At 40.4% G+C, this 21,662-nt stretch overlaps 1 protein-coding gene across 3 annotated transcripts in view; it reads right to left on the minus strand.

Moving 5' to 3' along the window:
• The window catches only part of LOC148873759 (SCY1-like protein 2 A), a 119,791-nt gene that overhangs the window by 62,533 nt on the left and 35,596 nt on the right, over positions 1–21,662 (minus strand). For all 3 annotated transcript variants that reach the window (XM_088944236.1, XM_088944218.1, XM_088944225.1), the window contains exon 4: positions 15,910–16,092. In XM_088944236.1, the coding sequence (XP_088800362.1) occupies positions 15,910–16,092 (183 nt within the window). The remainder of the gene's footprint in view (positions 1–15,909; positions 16,093–21,662) is intronic.

Genomic DNA, 21,662 nt, shown 5'->3' on the forward strand with positions numbered 1-21,662 from the left:
GATCACGTGATGAGGCTCCTAACTTGGTACGACAGTTCCACTAAATGGTTCTCACACAATTTAGAGTGAGAACTAAGGTTTTTAGATCAGATAATGCCAAAGAGTACTTTGAGAAGGACCTGACCATGTATTTCCTAGAACATGGGGTAATTCATCAGAGCAGTTGTGCATATACACCACAACCGAATGGAGTTAAAAAACAGACACATTGTGGAGATGGCAAGGAGTCTTATGGTGTGTGCTTCAGTTCCTGTGCAGTTCTAGGGAGATGCAGTTCTTACAGCCATGCATTTGATTAACTGTGTTCCTTCACAGGCTTTGGAGTTTAAGGTGCCATTTAGTCTGCTTTTTCTAGATGGGGAGATATTTCATATACCTCTGAGGGGATGATATGGTAATTACAGGGGATGATCAGGAAGAGATTAAAAGGCTAAAGGAGGTCTTGGCTGCTGAATTTGAGATCAAAGACCTGGGCCAACTGAGATACTTTCTTGGGATTGAAGTTGCAAGATCCAAAGAGGGCATCTATATATGTCAGCGGAAGTACATCCTTGATCTTCTTCAAGAGACAGGCATGATGGGGTGTAGGCCAGCAGATACTCCAATAGAACAGAATCATGGTCCACAGGAGTCAGTAGGAGAGGACTACCTTGATAAGGAAACATACCAAAAGCTGGTGGGGAAGTTGATTTACCTGTCCCTCACTCGCCCTGACATTGCTTATGTTGTACATGTTGTCAGTCAGTTCATGCACACTCCTAAAATCCCTCACATGAAAGCTGTGGAAAGGATCCTCAAATATTTGAAGTCTTACCCAGGGAAAGGGATTTTGTTCAGGAAAAATAGTAAAATTGAAGTTGAAGGATATACTGATGCAGATTGGGCTGGCTCTGTTGGGGACAGGAAGTCTACTTCTAGGTACTACACCTTTGTTGGAGGAAATTTAGTTACATGGAAGAGTAAAAAACAGAATGTGGTTGCTAGATCTAGTGCAGAGGCCGAATATCGAGCTATGGCTCATGGTGTTGCTGAACTTTTATGACTTAAGATCCTGCTTGGTGCACTTGGAATAAAGATTGAGTGTCCTCTCAGGTTGTACTGTGACAAAAAGGCTGCCATCAACATTGCAAATAACCCAGTGCAACATGATAGAACGAAACATATTGAGATAGACCGTCACTTTGTCAGAGAAAGAATTGTCTCAGGAGAACTCTACATCCCTTGTACCCCCTCTGAGATGCAGATTGCAGATGTTCTGACTAAAGGGCTAGCTACAGTGAAATTCAAGGACTTACTTGGCAAGCTAAACATGATTGACATCCATGCTTAGCTTGAGGGGGAGTGTTGGTTCGACTGTCTTAATTTGTATGTTTATCTTTGTTGGGTCTTAAGTCATTAGTTATTGGGCCTTAGTTACTGGGCCTAATCTTATTTAGTGTTTATTTGACTAGGTGTCCCATCACTAATCAGGGGCATTCTGGTCTATTTATGTAACATTATGTAATGTTCTTATATATAATAGATTAGGGCTGGCTGAGAACAATTCTGCCACCCATCTCATATCTTCTTCTTCTTCTTCTTCTCCTCTCATTCGACAGCTCTATTTCAGCAAGCATGGAGGAATCTCAATCGGGATACCCCCGCAACAATACAAAAACACTATCAAAATGATGAAAATCTCATACACTTTTGGTGAGCACATAAGGCCAGCTGGGACGTGTGATGGGCATGAAACACCTTTCGGGATTTGTAATAAGCACAAAGGGACATCCAAGACCCGCGATGAGCATAAAACACCTCCTAGAACATACGATGACCATAAAACACCTCTTGGGACCTATCATGAGCAATGAGCGTCACCCAAGGCTTGCGATGGACATAAAATAACATCGCTAGTCTAAGACAAACCCGACACAGAACTAATACCTTGCAATGGACACAAAACAACAATCCATAAATGGTGGACAAACCCCGAGGCCGGTGACACCCGCCTACGGGAGATCAACGTTCCTTCCAATCATGTGAATGATGCGGCAACCTATCAAAAGTTGGTAGAGAAGAATAGGGTTTTTGTGTTCTTGGTCGGGTTAAGATGGCTGAACTGCTTCTCTTCTCTTTGGAGTTTTTTGTGAGATCTAATCTCAGCTCGCAAGGTAATTTCTTGCACACTAAAACCCTTCGTTCAAAATCTGATGTATTTCTCTCTTAGGGTTTCTCCTCCTTTCTTCTTGATTAAGAAACCTCCTAATTAGGAGTTATCCCAATCCAAATCAGTATTTGGATAGGGGATTATCTTAATCCTATCCACAAATTAAGTTAGCTTACTCCTGTTATTATCAGGAGGTTACTAGATTCAAATCTGATTTGAATTTGGTCTCCCAGAGTAGATAAGGTTAAAAGGCCCTATCCTTTTGCTAACATAATCACAGATCCGCCCCATAAATGGGTGATCATATCAACCCAGCTCGAAATGGGCTTTTGGCCCATTAAGTGTTCAGTGTTTAACTAGTTTCCAATCTGCTGCCCAGTTGGGCTTCTTTGTATGGAGTAGGACCCAAGCATTGATCTACACACCAGCCACATGGTTTCGGCCCAGCCTTTATTACAAGGCCCAGCCGAATTCACTGAAAAAACTCAGTGAACCCCCGAGCTCATCACATGGACCCTATGGGCCCAACACTAACATTAAGTGGTCCCTGGGCCAAACCATCTTATAAAAACCCAGGGATTGTGGGCAGATGCAAGATTAGTCCATCAGGTATTATCCTAAATGGTCTTACACTTAACCTCTCAGCCCTTAATGATCAAGCACTGCCCAACAAGAGAGGACCTCTCCCTCGGCTGCAAGGAACAGTGCCACACTCTCCACTCACATGGATCCCGGGAATTAAAACCATTTGCAAACATTTTGAAACCGTACATATACATACATATATATATATATATATTAATTTTGCAAAACAAAAATTTCAACAATTGAAATCAACTGCCGGCAGTTTGGTTTCTATCAGAGAGAGTGCATTCCCGATCATTACCATTGTCCGACAAAGGGGCTGGTCCTGTCACTATGATCATTCACTCAGATGAATTCTCAGACTACCCCAACATGCCCTGGTTTTGACCCCCGCTAAGGATCTCATTGATTGACATATCAAAGATAGCCCGATCCAACACTTAGTGAAGTGTCATAATCGAGTCTAAGGGTCAGGTGTAACTTTCCAATTTTGCCCATTTGTCTCCAAGGTCCAGGGCAATACTGGAAATCTGGTCTAGTTCAAGGATTCAAGTAATCCCAAACTGCATGTGCCTTGGGTCTTTCCCTAGTGGCCGAGACGGGCCATCTCAACACTTGGTGGCACACCAGTATCAGCCTTGGCAGGATAAATCTCCCCAGAGTTATCCAATGGCTGTGAACATTTAAAACTAACACAAGTCTCTATAAGCGTCTAGTTTTAGGGTCTTACACAGAGTCATACCAAACAACATGAATCAAACATGCACTTTATTTATTTTCACTAAATAACAAAAGTACATCAAATCGGATTGTAGCTAAGGGCATACAAAACTGTCTAACACTTACCACGTTCCTTCTATGGGAGGCTATCGCTATTTTCTCTTATTTGTGGATGATTTCTCTTGATACACTTGGATTTACCTGATGAAATCCCGCGATGAGGTACCATCCTTGGTGAGGCAATTTCATCAGATGGTACTAACACAATTTGGAACAAGAATAATGGTGTTCAGATCTGACAATGCCAGGGAATATTTTGAAAGACATCTTGCCTCATATCTGTTAGAATATGGTGTTGTCCATCAGAGCAGTTGCCCCTACAATCCACAACAGAATGGTGTTGCAGAAAGGAAGAACAGACACATTGTTGAGACTGCAAGAAGCATGATGATCACATCTACAGTTCCGGTTCGGTTTTGGGGTGATGCAGTTCTCACAGCAGTATATCTGATTAACAGGGTGCCCTCTCGTATACTTGGATTCAGCACTCCATTCAGTCTTCTTTTTCCTCTGGGAGAGATGTTTCATATTCCTCTCAGGGTGTTTGGGTGTGTCTGCTTTGCACTAATCCTTGGTCCTCACCGTTCGAAGCTTGACCCCAAGGCAAAGAAGTGTGTCTTCCTTGGATATGCAGAGAATAAAAAAGGGTACTGCTGCTATGATCCAGTCTCTGGGAGCCGATATGTTACCATGGATGTCACCTTTTTTGAATCCACGTACTTCTTCTCAAAGAATCCTTCTCAGGGGGAGTGTTTTGGGGAAGTCAGCAATCTATTCCTCTCCTAGTTCCAGTCCCTATGTCTACTCCTGTGCTTGACCACCACCCTGTGACACCTACCTTGACACCTCCTTTGCTTTCTGTTTCTCAGCATTACTCACGGCAGAGACTTCACGAGGCGGTTGATTCCACTACAGCAGAACTCACACCAGTTCCTGTTGATCCCTTGGAGACTCCAAATTCGGCTGACATGGATTCAAGTATTCCTCTTGGTCCCGCTACTATTTCAGTTCCCAGTGATCCTGCTAAATCTGTTACAGATAACCTTGATCTTCCTATTGCTCTCGAAAAAGGGAAGAGAAAGTGTACTGCTCATTGTATTTCACAGTACTTATCCTACAGTGGACTTTCTCCTTCCTACGGTGCTTTTCTCTCCTCTCTTGATCCCGCTACTATTTCAGTTCCCAGTGATCCTGCTAAATCTGCTACAGATAACCTTGATCTTCCTATTGCTCTCAGAAAAGGGAAGAGAAAGTGTACTGCTCATTGTATTTCACAGTACTTATCCTACAATGGGCTTTTGTCCTTCCTACGGTGCTTTTCTCTCCTCTCTTGATTCAGTGTCTATACCCAAGGGTGTTAGTGAGGCCCTCTCCAAACCTGAGTGGAAGATAGCTATGCAGAAAGAGATGGAAGCTTTGATTAAGAATCAGACATGGGACATTGTGGTCCTACCAGAAGGAAAGGAGACAGTTGGATGCAGATGGGTTTACATAGTAAAATATAAGGCAGATGGAAGTATAGAAAGGTACAAGGCAAGACTTGTTGCAAAAGGGTACACACAGACCTGTGGCATTGATTACTTAGAGACCTTTGCATCAGTTGCAAAGATGACCTCCGTTCGGATACTTCTTTCACCTGCTGCCTCATATTCTTGGCCCTTGTTTCAAATGGATATGAAGAATACTTTCCTAAATGGGGATTTGCAAGAAGAAGTGTATATGGATCTTCCTACTGGTTTTTACAATGATACTGAAAAGGGAAAGGTATGCAAGCTTAAGAAGTCACTCTATGGCTTGAAACAATCTCCCAGAGAATGGTTTGACAAATTCAGAAAGGCCTTGATTGCTTTTGGATACACTCAGACTCAATCCGATCACACTTTGTTTGTGAAGCACAGGGGATCTTTGGTGTTAGTCCTAATTGTTTATGTGGATGATATTGTTGTCACTAGAATGATCTGAGTGAGATTGATAGTCTGAAAAGGAACCTACATAAGGAATTTCAAATTAAGGATCTTGGAGAACTGAGATACTTCTTAGGCATTGAAGTTGCAAGATCGAAACATGGAATGTTTGTCTCTCAAAGGAAGTATGTCTTGGACCTTCTTCAAGAGACAGGGAAGCTTGGAACAAAGGCAATTAGCACTCCTATTGATCAGAACCATAAAATCAATGCATCAAAAGGTGAACCAATAAAGGATATTGGGAGATATCAGAGACTTGTGGGTCGGCTGCTATACTTGTGTATGACAAGACCAGACATCTCCTATGCAGTGAGTGTAGTAAGTCAATACATGCATGCTCCACGAGTCCAGCATTGGGAGGCAGTTGACAGGATTCTTGCTTATCTGAAGGGACACCCGGGCAGAGGCATATTGTTCACTGATCATGGACAGTTGAAACTAGAGGCTTATATAGATGTAGATTGGGCAGGATGCCTTGATGACAGGAGATCAACTTCAGGAGTGTGCACCCTAACTGGGGGTAACCTAGTCTCATGGAAGAGTAAGAAACAAAAAGTGGTGGCAAGATCAAGTGTTGAAGCCGAATACAGGGCCATGGCACATGGAATTTTAAAACTTTTCTGGATCCGTTCTCTATTAGAAGAAATTGGTGTATAGGCAGAAGAACCCATGATGCTATACTGTGATAACCAGGCAGCAATTAATATTGCCCATAACCCAGTCCAACATGACCGAACTAAGCACATTGAAGTGGATAGACATTTTATTAGAGAAAGGGTAACTTCTAGAGAAGTTTGTCTTCCATACATTGCTTCTGATCTGCAGCTCGCCGATGTTCTCACAAAAGGTGTTGCAAAGAACAAGCTAGAGCATAATCTACGCAAGTTGGGAATGTGTGACATTTACTCCCAACTTGAGGGGGAGTGTTGAGTGGCCCGGTTTTGTTTTAGTTTGTTTCTATTTAGTTAGGAAGTTGTTGGGCCTAGACCCATTAGTTTATATTTTTTAAAGTTGTGACTACTCAGTTTTAGTAGCTACCCTACTAAGGGCATCCTTGTAATATCTCATCTTTAAGAAATATAAATATAATGAGAGGTAGGCGGCTAGGGTTAATTTTTCTCACAATTCTAGTTGACCTCCTACTCTTTTCTTCTTCTCCTTCCCTCTCTACTACTGAAATCTTCACCTTCCCCCTCTTTCTTTCACAAGAAGCTTGACTGAATCAGCAAATAGTGATTTCTACTCATACCTAAAGGAGCACCCCGACAGAGGTATTCTTTTCTCAAACCATGAAAATTTGAAACTAGTGTCCTATACAGATGCAAATTGGGCAGGTTCTTTAGATAACAGGAGATCTACATCAGGGGTACACACTTTTGTGTGTGGAAACTTGATTTCATGGAAGAGTAAAAAACAGGCAGTTGGGGCTAAATTAAGTGCATAGGCAAAATATAGATCCGTGGCTCATGGTGTCTCAGAACTACTTTGGGTTAGGTCCCTACTGAGTGAGATTGGGATAAAAGCAGAGGAACCTATGATGTTAGAAGAAAAACAGTCCTTGAGAGTGTGGGACTGTTTAGGATAGATGTAGAAATCAAAAGGAATCAAAAACTACTGAGAAGATTGCTTCTATTGAGTAGAAGAAGAAGAGGGAGATGGCAGCAAAGAGGGTTAGAGTATGAGAGGTTCAAACTTCACTCTCCCTCTAACACCCTAACACTATTTCATTTAGATTTGAATAATTACAAGGGGGCCTTGGTTGGGCAAGAAATTACAAGAACATAACATAGAAGAGGATGGGCCCAAAATAAGGCCCATTACAGAAAGGAACATAAACAGTAAGAAAGAATAACAGCCTATGGGCCATTCGGCCCATCTTCTCTACACTCCCCCTCAAGCTGAGCATAGATGTCAATCATGCCAAGCTTGCCAGTGTCATGCTGCCTTGGGAATGCCCTTGGTGAGAAAATCTGCTAACTGTCCTTCAGATGTGATGAAAGGAAGATACACTTCACCCGAAGAGACCCTTTCTCGAATAAAGTGTCTATCAACTTCAATATGCTTAGTTCTATCATGTTGCATTGGGTTGTGGGAAATGTTGATGGCAGCCTGATTATCACAGTACATCATTGGCTTGTCATGCTCAACCCCAAGTTCCTCTGTCAATGATTTTAGCCATAACAGTTCAGAAACTCCATGTGCCATGGTCCTGTATTCTGCTTCTGTTGAAGATCAAGCAACAACCGATTGTTTCTTGCTTCTCCAAGAAACAACATTACCAGCCACCAAGCTACAATACCCAGAAGTAGATCTTTTGTCATCAATGTTTCCAGCCTAGTCAGCATCAGTATAGGCTTCAAGTTTCATATGACCATGCTTGGCAAACAAAATTCCCTTTTCTAGAGAGCCCTTCAAATAACACAAAATTCACTCTACTGTTGCCATATGAGTGTCTTGGGGAGAATGCATGAATTGGCTAATACAATTGACAACATATGCAATATCTGGCCGAGTCATGCATAGGTACATGAGTTTCCCAAGAAGTCTCTAGAAGACCCCTTTGTCTTCTAACAATGTTCCATCTGAAGCAGAAAGTTTATGACTTATATCAATAGGAATAGCAACTGGTCTAGCACCCATATTCCCAGTTTCAGAGAGCAAGTCAAGAACATACTTCCTTTGGGAGATAAGAATCCCATCCTTGGATCTAGCAACTTCTATGCCAAAGAAGTATCTCAATTCCCCCAAGTCTTTAATCTCAAACTCTGTGTGTTGGAAAGATTTGAGAGCATGAATTCCTAAAACATCATTACCAGTCACAACAATATCATCTACATACACAATGGGGTATACTGCCAAAGGTCCACTCCTCTTCACAAAAAGAGTATGATCAGACTGTGTCTGAACATAGCCAAAGTTGACAAGTGTTCTAAATCTCTCAAACCATGCTCTAGGGGACTGCATGAGGCCATAAAGGGATTTCTTCAGTCTGCATACCTTTCCTTGCATATCTCTTCCATACATCCCTGGAGGAAGAGACATATAAACCTCCTCATGTAATTCACCATTTAGAAATGCATTCTTTACATCGAATTGATAAAGGGGCCAGTCAAAGTGAGCAGCTAGAGATAGAAGAACCCTCACAGATGTCAGCTTAGCAACAGGTGCAAAGGTCTCCAAATAATCAATCCCATACGTCTGTGTATAGCCTTGTGCAACTAGCTTGGCCTTGTACCTCTAAATGGTCCCATCAGCCCGATATTTAATAGTAAAGACCCACTTGCAACCAACTGGATCCTTCCCTTCAGGCAAATCAACCACTTCCCAAGTGTCATTCTTGTGTAGGGCATCAATTTCAGATCTCATTGCATCCCTCCATTCTGGAATATTAAGAGCTTCTGACACAGACCTGGGAATAGGGTTAGAGGCAACTGAAGAGAGATAGAAAAAATATGAAGGGGAAAGCAGACTATAAGAAAGGTGTTTGGAAATGCAGTGTGTAGTGCACTTCCGTTTTCCTTTCCTAACAGCAATGGGAATATCAAGGTCAGGGAAAGATTGCTCCAAAGGGGTTGAAACAGTACCTGTTGTCTCATCTGTGACTGGAAGTGCATCAGGCTCATGTGTTGTATGGAAAACAACCTGCTCATTTCTGGACCTTTGCCTTTGATACACATTGGGATTGAGGATAGGACAAGGAAGTAAAGAGGGAAGAAACATTGGGACAGGGAGAATGGAATGACTGACCCTCCCTTGATTCATTTGAAGGAGACGCAGACTCATCAAAAGACTCAACTGGGACAGGGAGAGGAATAGCAAACACTTGTGATAAACCCTCCCCCTGTGGACAATGTCCTTCTAGAGAGGAATCATAAAAGGGAGAAAACTCATCAAAGGTGACATCCATTGAGACATATCGAGTGTCAGTCTTTGGATCAAAACAACAGTAACCCTTCTGTGTGGGGGGAATAACCAAGGAAGATACACTTATGGGCTTTTGGTTCAAATTTATGCCTTTGGATAGTTGGAACATGTACATAACAGGTGCAACCAAAGACATGAAGAGGAATAGGAAAAAGGTCCTTGTCCGGATGAAGAAGATTGAAGGGAGACTTAAACCCTAAAACCCTGGATGGCATACGTTTATGAGGTAGGTAGCAATGAGGACAGCATCACCCCAAAATTTTGTAGGAACATGTGAGGCAAACAAAATACTTCTTGCAACTTCGACAATATGTCTATTTTTTCTTTCAGCAACTTCGTTCTATTCTGGGGTCCTAACAAGGAACTTTGATGAATAACCCCCATGTCAGAGAGATAGCAGGATAAGCTCTTCTCAAAATATTCTTTTGCATTATCTGATCTGAAAATTTTAATCCTGGTAGCAAACTGGGTTAGAACATATTCATGGAATTGTCTTATAAGTCTTGGAACTTCATCACGAGATTTCATCAGGAATATCCAAGTGAACCGAGAAAAGTCATCTATAAACAAGATAAAAAATTTGTAGCCCCCCATAGAGGGTAAGTGGTAAGGCCCCCACACATCAGAGTGCACAATATTAAAAGGAAAAGAAGATCTTTTCTTGCTTAAAGGATAATTGTTTCTACAATGCTTTGATAACTCACAAAACTCACAATGAAGACTAGACACACTAATTCCCTTGAACAGTTCAGGGAATAGATGACTTAAAGCAGAAAAAGACAGATGACCCAAACGACGATGACACAACATAATTCGACTAGTAGACTCTGAAAAAACAGACTCAAAAGCAACATTCCCAAGCTGATCAGGGAATTGTCCCGGAGTATCAAGCAAGTATATTCCATTCGCCTCATGGCCACCCCCAATCACCTTCTGAGACTCCAAATCCTGAAAAACACAGTAGGAAGGAAAGAAGGTTACACAACAATTTAATGACTTAGTTAAACTACTTACAGATAACAAATTTGTATTTAGTCTAGGTACATCAAGGGCAAAAGATAGGAGCAAGGAATCTGTAGCCTTGATGGTTCCCTTGCCAGAAATAGAGGCAAGAGAACCGTCGGCTAAGGTGATTTTATCACGTCCAAGAAGCAAATAATATGAAATGAACAAAGTAGAAACATTGGTCATATGATCAGAAGCACCTGAGTCGATAATCCAAGGGATCTTAAGATTACCTGAAGTGGTTGCATGATTAGCAGAAGCCCTTATACCTGAATGAGCAAATGCAGAAAGAGCTGAATTTCCTAAAGGGTTGGAAGAAGAAGTTACACCCTCGAGATGACTGATCATCTTCCCAAACTTTTCATGCTCTGCTTTCATGGCTGCCAACTGTGCACAAGCAGACTCAACTTCAGTATCTGGACCAGTAGCCACATTTGCACTCCCTGTCCTTCTACTATCATGTTTTTTTCTAAAACCAAATAGGAACAAGATCGGGATGTAATTTCCAGCACTTGTCTTTGGTGTGCTTTGGCTTCTTGCAGTATTCACATACAACCTCTTTCTTTCCAGAGCCACTAGGAGCCCCCACAACTCCTTTGGGTTTAACCCCCATATTCGCAAAGTGATCACTAATACCAACCCCTTGAACTTGGACCATCCTTCTGCTTTCTTCACTGCTCACCAAAGCATACGCTTGTGACAATGAGACACTTTCCTTGGATAAAATATTCTGTTTTGTGATGTCATATTCTGGGTTTAGTTCGGTTAAGAACTCAAACACCCTGTTTCTTTCAACTAGTTTCCTGTAAGTCTCTGCATCATTGGTAGTGTCCCAAGTTACAGCTTCTATTAGATCAATTTCTTGCCACAGAGACTTCAGGGTTGAGAAGTATACAGCAAGGGATTTCTCCCCCTGCCTTAAAATTTTCACATCACTTCTCAATTTATAGGCTCTAGCTACATTTAGTTTTTGGGAATAGGTTTCTGCAACACTATTCCAGATTTTCTTTGCTGAATTCATCCATAGATAGTGTTGGCTAATCTGTGGCTGCATTGAGTTCACAAGCCACCCAATAACAGTGTAATTCTCTTGCATCCACTTCTCATAGGATAGATCATCCTCTGGGGGAGCCTTCTTGCTCCCGGAGATAAACCCCCACTTTCTACTACATATATAAATCTTTACCGATTGTGACCATGCCAGATAGTTGGTTCCATCCAGCTTAACTGTGGTCACAGTCAATAAGGAATCAACTGGAGTTCCCTGAACTTGTCCAAATTCAGCAACATTCTTACTCTCAATCTCTGAGGAGTCCATCATGTAAACACTTCAAATAGGGATTCAGTCAACTTCTACTAGTGTACTGAATGAGGATGAGCTAGGACTTTGTTAAATCAGCCTCAAACACAGCAATACACAAGGCCAAACCACACTCGGAAGTTGTGAGAACCAAGCCTGGCAGCAGCACCTTGCTGTCTACATGAGACACTAAATGGCTTGGTTCAGCCTTCAAGAAGTAATCAACAGACCTCCAAGCACTGTGCACCCAATTGAAGTACCTTTTCTAATCAGGGATTCTAGGTACTCACCAACAAGTGCCCTAAAAAGAGCAAAAAAACAGTCCGTAATGATTAAGGGGCCTTTTTACGAACACTGTGTGGGCAGCAGAGAAGACTCCACTGTCAACAAGTGAGAAACACCTCAGGAACAGTCCGTACAGGTCCAAAAAACAACCAAACAGAAGCAAGATCTCGCACCACTGAATCCAAAGAGGTTTCGGCAGCTTGACAGTCCAAAAAAAAGAGAAAACCAACCCAGAAATCTCTGGGTTAAACCAGATTAACCACAGCCGAACAGCTGTACAGTTTCAAGGGAACTTCGAACACTTCAACAGTCCCCAAAACAGAAACATAACTCAGGAATAACTGACTGCAACTTACAATCTCATCAATCTCTGATTTGAGCTCCAAATCAGGAACCGAACAGTCCTTTTCTCTGATTCTTCCTGGTCACCGAACCACTCTCCAAGAGATTAGAGTCTTGGGCATCCTCCAATGACCTCCAAGAATCAGGAGAACAAGCTGAAGCTTCCAGCCCTAGAACATTCTCATGCAGTCGGCTGGACTACACCCACATGAGAGCCAAGCCAAGTTCAGGACTGCTCTGATGCCAAGAAGAAAATCAGTCCTTGACAGTGGGACTGTTTAGGATAGATGTAGAAATCAAAAGGAATGAAAAACTGCAGAGAAGATTGCTTCTATTGAGTAGAAGATGAAGAGGGAGATGGCAGCAAAGAGGGTTATAGTATGAGAGTTTCGAACTTCACTCTCCCTCTAACACCCTAACACTATTTCATTAAGTTAGTTTTGAATAATTACAAGGGGGGCCCTTGGTTGGGCAAGAAATTACAAGAACATAACATAGAAGAGGATGGGCCCAGAATAAGGCCCATTACAGAAAGGAACATAAATAGTAAGAAAGAATAACAGCCTATGGGCCATTCGGCCCATCTTCTCTACAATGTTATATTGTGACAACCAAGCTACAATCAATATTGCCCACAATCCAATTCAGCATGACAGGACAAAACACATTGAAGTTGATAGGCACTTCATAAGAGAAAGGGTAACAAACGGAGAAGTTTGCTTGCCTTATCCCTCTTTAGAATTGCAGTTGGCTGTTGTCCTCACTAAGGAGTTGCAAAGAACAAGATTGAACATGATCTACGCAAGTTGGGAATGTGTGACATATACTCCTAACTTGAGGGGAGGTGTTGAGGATTTAGTCAGTTTTGTGCAGATTTAGCAATAATCTTTTATATGTTTATTGTTTAGATAGGAAGTGGGGACCACAACACTCTTGTTAGGCACTTTGTTGATTGTCTTTTAAGTGTTTTATGCAGTTTTAGATGCTTTTCACCCTATAAGGGCATATTCGTCATTGTACTCCAATTTATATTTTTAATATAAATACTAGTGAAGGGGGCGGCCAGATTATGAGCTCTCTTTTCTCTCTCAAACCTCTTCCTCTTCTTCTTCTTCTCTCTTCTCTTCTTCAAGAAAACATCTTTTCTTTTACAGATTTTTTAATTCAGCAAGATTTCTACTGTAACATGCTTTCCTTTGATAAACTCAATAGTCCATTACATGCGTCACCTTGCATCTGGCACCTCCTGTTCTTTGTCTTTTGGAAATTCTGGAATATTTGGAAGGCACCGTAGCGTCCTATGCAAAGGATCATAAATCCCACTTGGAAAACCTGTTTTCTGTTCAATCCTTCATCAGAAAACCAATTAATTGCATGTTTGTAGGAGATAGAGGGACTACTGTTTTCAATTTCCTGAGTTGATTCATGTGTGGGCCTCTTGAACAATGATGTTCTATCTGCCACTAGGACTGAAGGCCTAACCAGTTCCACCCTGTTTTGACAGCTATGTTTAAGTAGTTCGAACCAGTAGAGAGTAAGGGAGAAAGAAGAAGAAGGAAGAAGAACAGTCGAATATGATAGCTAAACCTATCAGTTGACCATAATGTAGATTAGTCTCTTATTAGTTGTACAAAGACTAAACTGCCCCCACTTAAGTATGGGATAGGAAGTCTCTATTAGAACTGCCACATAAGCACATAACTTAACTAAATAAAATGACTAATCTACCCTTATTTGGCTAGCTCTAACACTCCCCCTCAAGCTGGAGAATATATGTCATATAATCCCAGCTTGTTACATATATAGTTCACTCTCCCTGAGCTTAAGCCTTTTGTAAACAAATCTGCCCATTGATCATCTGAGCCCACATGTTCTACGCTTATATCTCCAGTAAGGACCTTCTCCCTCACAAAGTGGCAATCAATCTCTATGTGCTTTGTTCTCTCATGAAAAACAAGGTTAGATGAGATGTGTAGTGCAGCTTGATTGTCACAGTACAATTTCATAGGTCTGTCCATGGAGAATCCGATTTCTTGTAGGAGATTCCTCAGCCATACTAATTCACATGTAGTGTGTGCCATGGCACTGTATTCGGCTTCAGCACTACTCCTTGCCACAACCGTCTGCTTCTTACTCTTCCATGTCACAAGATTTCCTCCAAGTAATGTGCAGTAACCTATAGTAGATCTTCTATCAAACACAGAGCCTGCCCAATCTGCATCTGTATACCCAATTACCTCAAGTCTTCCTCTTGGTTTGTACAATAACCCACGACCTGGAGCTCCCTTCAGGTACCTTACAATTCGAAGAACTGCATCCTAGTGAGGTATCCGAGGGTTCTGCATAAATTAGCTCACCACACTAACTACAAAGGAGATGTCTAGTCTCGTGATAGTCAAATAGTTCAGCTTCCCCACTAACTGTCTATACCTTCCAGGATCATCAAATATTTTCCCTTTATCACTGTTCAACTTAGCATTTGGCTCCATGGGAGTTTCAGTCAGTTTTGCACCTAATAGTCCTGTTTCATCCAGCAGGTCAAGAACATATTTTCTTTGGCACAGGTTTACACCTTGTTTTGATCTAACAACTTCTATACCCAATAAATACTTCAATGTCCCAAGGTCTTTTGTTTGAAAATGATTTTGCAGAAAGACCTTTAGTTTATCGATCTCCAATTTGTCACTACTAGTTATGACAATATCATCCACAAGACCACTAATAAAATCTTTCTGGCTTCTGAATCATAGTTGAACACCGAGTGGTCAACCTGGCATTGTTTCATTCCAAAAGCCTTCACCACTTCACTAAACTTCCAAAACCAAGCACGAGGCGATTGTTTCAACCCATAAATTGCCTTTTTCAATCTGCACACCTTACCATCCACCCCCTAAGCAACAAACCCAGGTGGTTGCTCCATATATACCTTCTCCATAAGGTCACCATGATAATGACTCCTCTTCTGGTACCAAGTTGTAAGATGTATTGACTTGAAGGTGGAGTTAGAAAAGAAAAAACAAGGAAGAGAAAGGGTGAAATTTGGAAATAGGTGGTCTTGATTGCCTACTTCTACTTTTCTATTTATTAATAAGAAAGACAATACAGTGACCATTATACGCTTGATAAAATGTTGTCAACTACACAATACTACTATAGTCCCCAAGAAATTTCAAAATTTATCCAGTTATTTATACAAGTAGTCTTATATTGCATGAATCTGACATAATGTGTGGAAGTTATGGCTGCACAAAATATAAGGAATCAACTTGTTATTAGATTTAAGTTATTAGAAGTTTCACATAAACAAACAGCTTTACATATACATCTATAGTTTTTGGGGGTGGTTGGTTGGGAGCTAAAAAGTAAAACTAATCCAATTGACAAAGCATGAAATTTCCAAGTTGTTATCTTGTTAATTAAAAAAGCATAGCAAGACCAAACTATGCAAAATATCTCCATTAAAGAAATAACTGTAAATCTGCTGCCCCCCTGTTAGCTAGAAAAATAAAAGTAAGATCAAGCTTTACCTAATATCACTACTTAAGAAATGATATAAATCTGTGTCATGGAATTACCATATTGACATTATTGTGACAGTCCAGGAGTGGTTTTTGAGCTACTAAGTGGTAGATTAGACATCCGAAACTGAACATATCAGAAGAACATCTTGCTGAGAATTCTTTACTTCTAACCAATTCAGGAGCAGTATAATTGAGAGATGGTTGAAGGGGCAAAAGAGAATCATCAACATCATATTCCTGTGAAATTCAAATATTAAGAGATCAATAGCTAAATATGACCTATGGAATACAGATAAATCAGTTTCACCCAATAAACTCCATTAATTGAATGTAGCTATATTACATTCTCAAAAAATTATTACATGCATTGCATTTTTGGTATCCCTATAATCACCATTTCCATTTAATTGCTTTCTAAAATAAGAATCTGCAGTCAATTTACGTAAAAATGTTCAAGGTTTAAGTTAATTCATAGAAATATCTGAGTTTCCAAGAACAGCTATTCTTGCTGTGGCAATATCATCATCAGGTTTGAGAAGCTAGATCATTTGCTCATCATTTGAACAAAGATTGGGATGGATGAGCCTTAACTTGCTTCTTTTTATTGTTTTATCTTTAATTTGTATTTTCTTATATTGGGCCTTAAATATATGGACCATCTATTATTTATTTTTATTGCTTACCAATTCAGCTTCCCTATTGGGGACATTCATGCAGTGTTTTAAAAGCACAAGGCGCAAGGCGAGGTGTGCACCTTTTTGAAGCAAGGCGCAAAATGCAAAAAAATGCTCAAATTTCAAAAAAATGCCAATGTTGTTGTGAAAATTTTAATAAATTCTCATGCAACATAACTCACTCAAACAAGTGATTGAATTTTTATTCTTTTGGTTAAGGCCCATTTAAGTAATCATATGCACTGTTCCCTTTAATCACATCTCTATGAGAAAGTAGAGAACACCTTTTAATTCTGACTTAGAGAAATGAATGCATACAAAAGAAAAAAACAATGGAGTATTTCTTAAGAAAGAACTATTCATTTGCATTTCTTTTACATCTAGTGTACAAGAATGAGAAGAAAAAAATACAATTGAGAAACTCTACAATAATACATTTCTCTCTCTCTTTCTTTTTTCTTTTTTGATATAAAGAAGATTTCCTTTTCACTCCTTTCTTCACAATAGGTTGTAGACAATCAGATGAAATTCTAACTGTAGACAGCCTTAATCGTTTGGATTTTGTTTACAAGAATGGAACCGTAGTCAATCAAGTTGAACATTTTATTGTATTGAGCTTTTATCCCTCTATTCTTCATTTTCATTTAAAGGAAACCATAATCATCCCTTGGATATTAGGCTGTAGATGGTTATATCCCTAACTTGTCTCAGTAGAAAGACCATAATCAACCAAGTAAAAGCACCTGGTCTTAGATGGTTTATTTCCCTCTATTCCCTTTCTTAAAAGTAAAAATTATTGAGAAAGAAAACAAGAAGAAAATGAGAAGAGAAGAGAAGAGAAGAAGATAGAAAGGTTCGAATGGAGAAGAGAGAGTTACTGTTCACTCTTTCAAACTTGGAATTTTAAACTATTGAGAGAAATTACAAGAAAGCCCTCATATTGGTACCTAAATAAAAAGGACACCCAAATACAAAAGAACAAAAAGACAAGAATACCCTTGAATCCAAACAATCTCAACACCCCCTCAAGCTGAGCATATACATCAATCATGCCCAGCTTGTCTAAGTTCTTGGCAAACTTTGGATGATGAAAGCCCTTAGTGATACAATCAGCTAGTTGGTCTTCTAACCTTACAAAGGGTAGGCAAATATCTCAACTTGCTATCCTCTCTTTGATAAAATGTTTATCCACTTTGATATGTTTTGTACGGTCATGTTGCACAAGATTGTGGGCAATGTTTATGGTTGCTTGATTGTCACAATAGATTCTCATTGGAGGATCAGCTTGGATACTTATCTCGGTCAATAAGGTCTTCAACCAAAGTAATTCTGACACTCCATGGGCCATTTCCCTATACTCTGTCTCAGCACTATATCGAGCAACAACAGATTGTTTCTTACTTCTCCATGAAACAACATTACCTCCAACTAAGGTACAATAACTAGATGTAGATCTTTTATCATCAATAGACCCTACCCAATTTGCATCTGTGTAGGCCTCAACCTTTATATGCCCATGCTTGGAGTACAACATCCATTTACTAGGACATCACTTAAAATAAGTTGGGATTCTATTAACAGCCTTCATTTGGGAGGTTCTGGAATCATGCATATATTGACTGACCACCCTGACTGCATATGATATATCAGGTTTAGTCAAACTGAGATAAAGAAGACGGCCAACCACTCTCTAAAAGACCCCTTTGTCTAGAAGAACATCTCCTTCAGTAGTACTCAACTTGTGATTGGGATCAATTGGAGTTTCTACAGGTTTGCATCCTAATTTCCTAGCTTCATGGAGCAAATCAAGAATATACTTTCTTTTAGAGAGGAAGATTCCCTTCTTGGATCTTGCAACTTCAATTCCAAGAAATATTTGAGATCACCGAGATCCTTAAATCAAAAATTCTGAAGCAAGAAAAGACTTTAACTGAGAGATACCTGAGATGTCATCCCCAATCACAACAATGTCATCAACATAGTCAATCGTCCATCGACCTTCCTTAAGAATAAAGTGTGATCAGCTTGAGACTGAGAGAATCCAATCTTCAAAACAACATTTCTAAATTTGTCAAACCAGGCACTTGGGATTGCTTGAGGCCATACAAAGATTTCTTCAGATGACAAACTTTCCCTTCACTATTAGGGAAGCTTACCCCAGGAGGTAAGTCCATATACACTTCTTGCAAATCCCCATTAAGAAATGCATTCTTCACATCCATTTGATATAAAGGCCAAGAGAAATGGGCAGCAAGTGTTATAACAACACAAATATAATTCATCTTAGAAATAGGAGCAAAGGTTTATAGATAATCAACTCCATAGGTTTGGCTATATCCTTTGGCTATAAGGTGAGTTTTATACCTTTCAATTGAACCATCAACTCTGTGCTTAATAGTGTACACCCACTTACACCCAATAGGAAACTTACCCTTGGAATGAGGCACAATATCCCAAGTTTGGTTCTTTAACAAGGCCTCCATCTCTTGGTTCATAGCTTCCTTTTAGTGACGAGACTGCATTGCTTTTGTATCACTGCGAGGAATAGAAATAGAGGAGATGGCAGAAATATAGGCATAGTAGGAAGGTGAGAGAGCATCATACGACACATAATTGGTAATGGGATACTTGATACATGTTCTCTTTCCCTTCCAAAGGGCAATAAGGAGATCAAGATCAACGTGAGCAATAGAAGTACTAGGAAGTTCAAGATTACCGGAGTCCAAGTGATTAGATTATGGTGGGTGTTCAACTTCAGGAGCCACCCTCTTACTATGCCTAATGAAGAATTACTGCCAGGGTCGAGGCCGAAACACAGGAGGTGGAGGAGGAGGGGAAGGAATGCCCTCAATAAAAGGATGGGAGGAAGAAGAAGAACTAGTAGACACAAAAACAAGAACAGGAAGGTAGAGTCCGATCTTCACTGGCAATTTCCCCCTGAGAGGTGGACGGGATAACTAAAAAGAGGATGAGGACTCAAGGAAGGTAACATCCTTTGAAACATACCTCTGACCAGATTGAGGATCAAAACATCTATAACCTTTCTGAATAGGAGAGTAACCAATGAAGACACATTTAATAGACTTAGGATCAAACTTATGTCTCAAAGGACTCATATCATGAACAAAACAGACACATCCAAAGACCTTGAGAGGTAAATTGAAGGTGGGTTCATCAGGAAGAAGAAGTTGCTGAGGGGGCCAAAGATTTAGCACCATTGATGGTATCCAGTTAATAAGATACACAGTAGTCTAGATAGCATCTTCCTAGAAACGAGTAGGAACATAAGCTTGGAACAATAACCCACGAGCAACTTCAACCATATGTCTATTCTTCCTCTCAACAATGAGCAACCCCATTTTGCTATGGAGTATGACTACATGAGCTCTAGTGAACAGTTCCAGTATAAATCTGCTGAATTAAAAAATATGAAACAAAAGTAGTTTCTTGAAGAGAAAAGGAAGAGAGATCCCATGCTTGGATCTTGCAACTTAAATACCCAATAAGTATTTGAGCTCACTAAGATCTTTAATCTCAAATTCTTGCTGCAATGATTTTTTGAGATCATCAATCACCTCCAGATCATTTCTTGTCACCGTTATATCATCCACATACACAATCAGAATTGACACCAGAGCATCTCTCCTCTTCACAAAGAGGGTGTGATCAGACTGTGTCTGTGTGTATCCAAAACGAATGAGTGCCTCTTTGAACCTGTCAAACCAAGCCCTAGGTAACTGTTTCAGTCCAAACAGAGATTTTTTTATTCTGCACACCTTTCCTTTACCAACATTTTCATAAAAGCCTGTTGGAATGTCCATAAATACCTCCTCCTGTAAATCACCATTGAGGAAGGCATTTTTGACATCAAGCTGGAACAAGGGCCATGAATAGGTGGCTGCTAAAGATAAAAGGATACGAACTAAACTCATCTTAGCTACTGGTGCAAAGGTTTCCAAATAATCAACACCATAGGTCTGAGTATACCCTTTTGCTACCAACCTTGCCTTGTACCTCTCTATCTTGCCATCGACCTTATACTTCACTGTGAATACCCATCTACATCCAACTGTCTACTTATCTGGGGGGAGATCAACTATTTCCCAAGTTTGGTTTTTGACCAAAGAATCCTTCTCATCCTGTATGGCTGTTTTCCACTCAGGTTTGGAGAGAGCCTCAGTAACATTCCTAGGTATAGACACAGAGTCCAGAGAAGAAAGAAAATCATGGTAGGAGGATGATAAGTCACCGTAGGAAAGATGGTGTGAAATGCAATGGGTTGTACACTTTCTCTTCCCCTTACGAAGTGCAATGGGAAGATCAAGGCCAGTGGGATCAGTTGCAACAATGGTGTTAGGGATAGGAACATTGTCATCAGGAAACATAATAGGCTCAGACTCAAGAGAAATACCTAGAACTGTATCTGCCAAATTTGGAGTTTCAGAAGGACTGATAGAGAGTGGTGTAGGTTAAGGATGTGTGGAGTCAACCATTATCTACCGGCACTGAAGTTTCTGTGAGGCTGCCCGTAGTGGCTCAAGTAATGACTGGAGGTGTAGGTGCTAGTTGAACTAATGGAGGCACCAAAGAAACAGGAAGAGGAACAGATTGTGAGTTCTCCTCCCCAAAACTCTCCCCTTGAGGAGAACAACTTGAGAAGAAGGTGAATTCAAAGAAGGTAACATCCATAGTGACAAATCTACTCCTCGACACTGGGTCATAACAACAATACCCCTTTTGGTTCTGAGCATACCCAAGAAAAACACATTTTTAGCCTTAGGATCCAAGTTCTTGTGGTGAGGGCCAAGAATGTGAACAAAGGAAACACAACCAAAAACCCTTAGAGGTATATGAAATATCTCCCCATCTGGAAAAAAGAAGACTAAATGGTACCTTAAACTCCAAAGTTGGTTAATCAAATGCATGGCTGTAAGAACTGCATGGCTGTAAGAACTGCATCTCCCCAGAATTGCACAGGAACTGAAGCACACACCATAAGACTCCTTGCCACCTCCACAATGTGTCTGTTTTTCCTCTCAGCAACTCCATTCTGTTGTAGTGTATATGCACAACTGTTCTGATGAACTACACCATGTTCTAAGAGATACGTGGTCAGGTCCTACTCAAAGTACT

Source organism: Nelumbo lutea, chromosome 1 (genome assembly GCF_056320005.1).
Source record: "Nelumbo lutea isolate HS-2025 chromosome 1, American lotus-T2T, whole genome shotgun sequence".
NCBI classification, from domain to species: Eukaryota; Viridiplantae; Streptophyta; class Magnoliopsida; order Proteales; family Nelumbonaceae; genus Nelumbo; species Nelumbo lutea.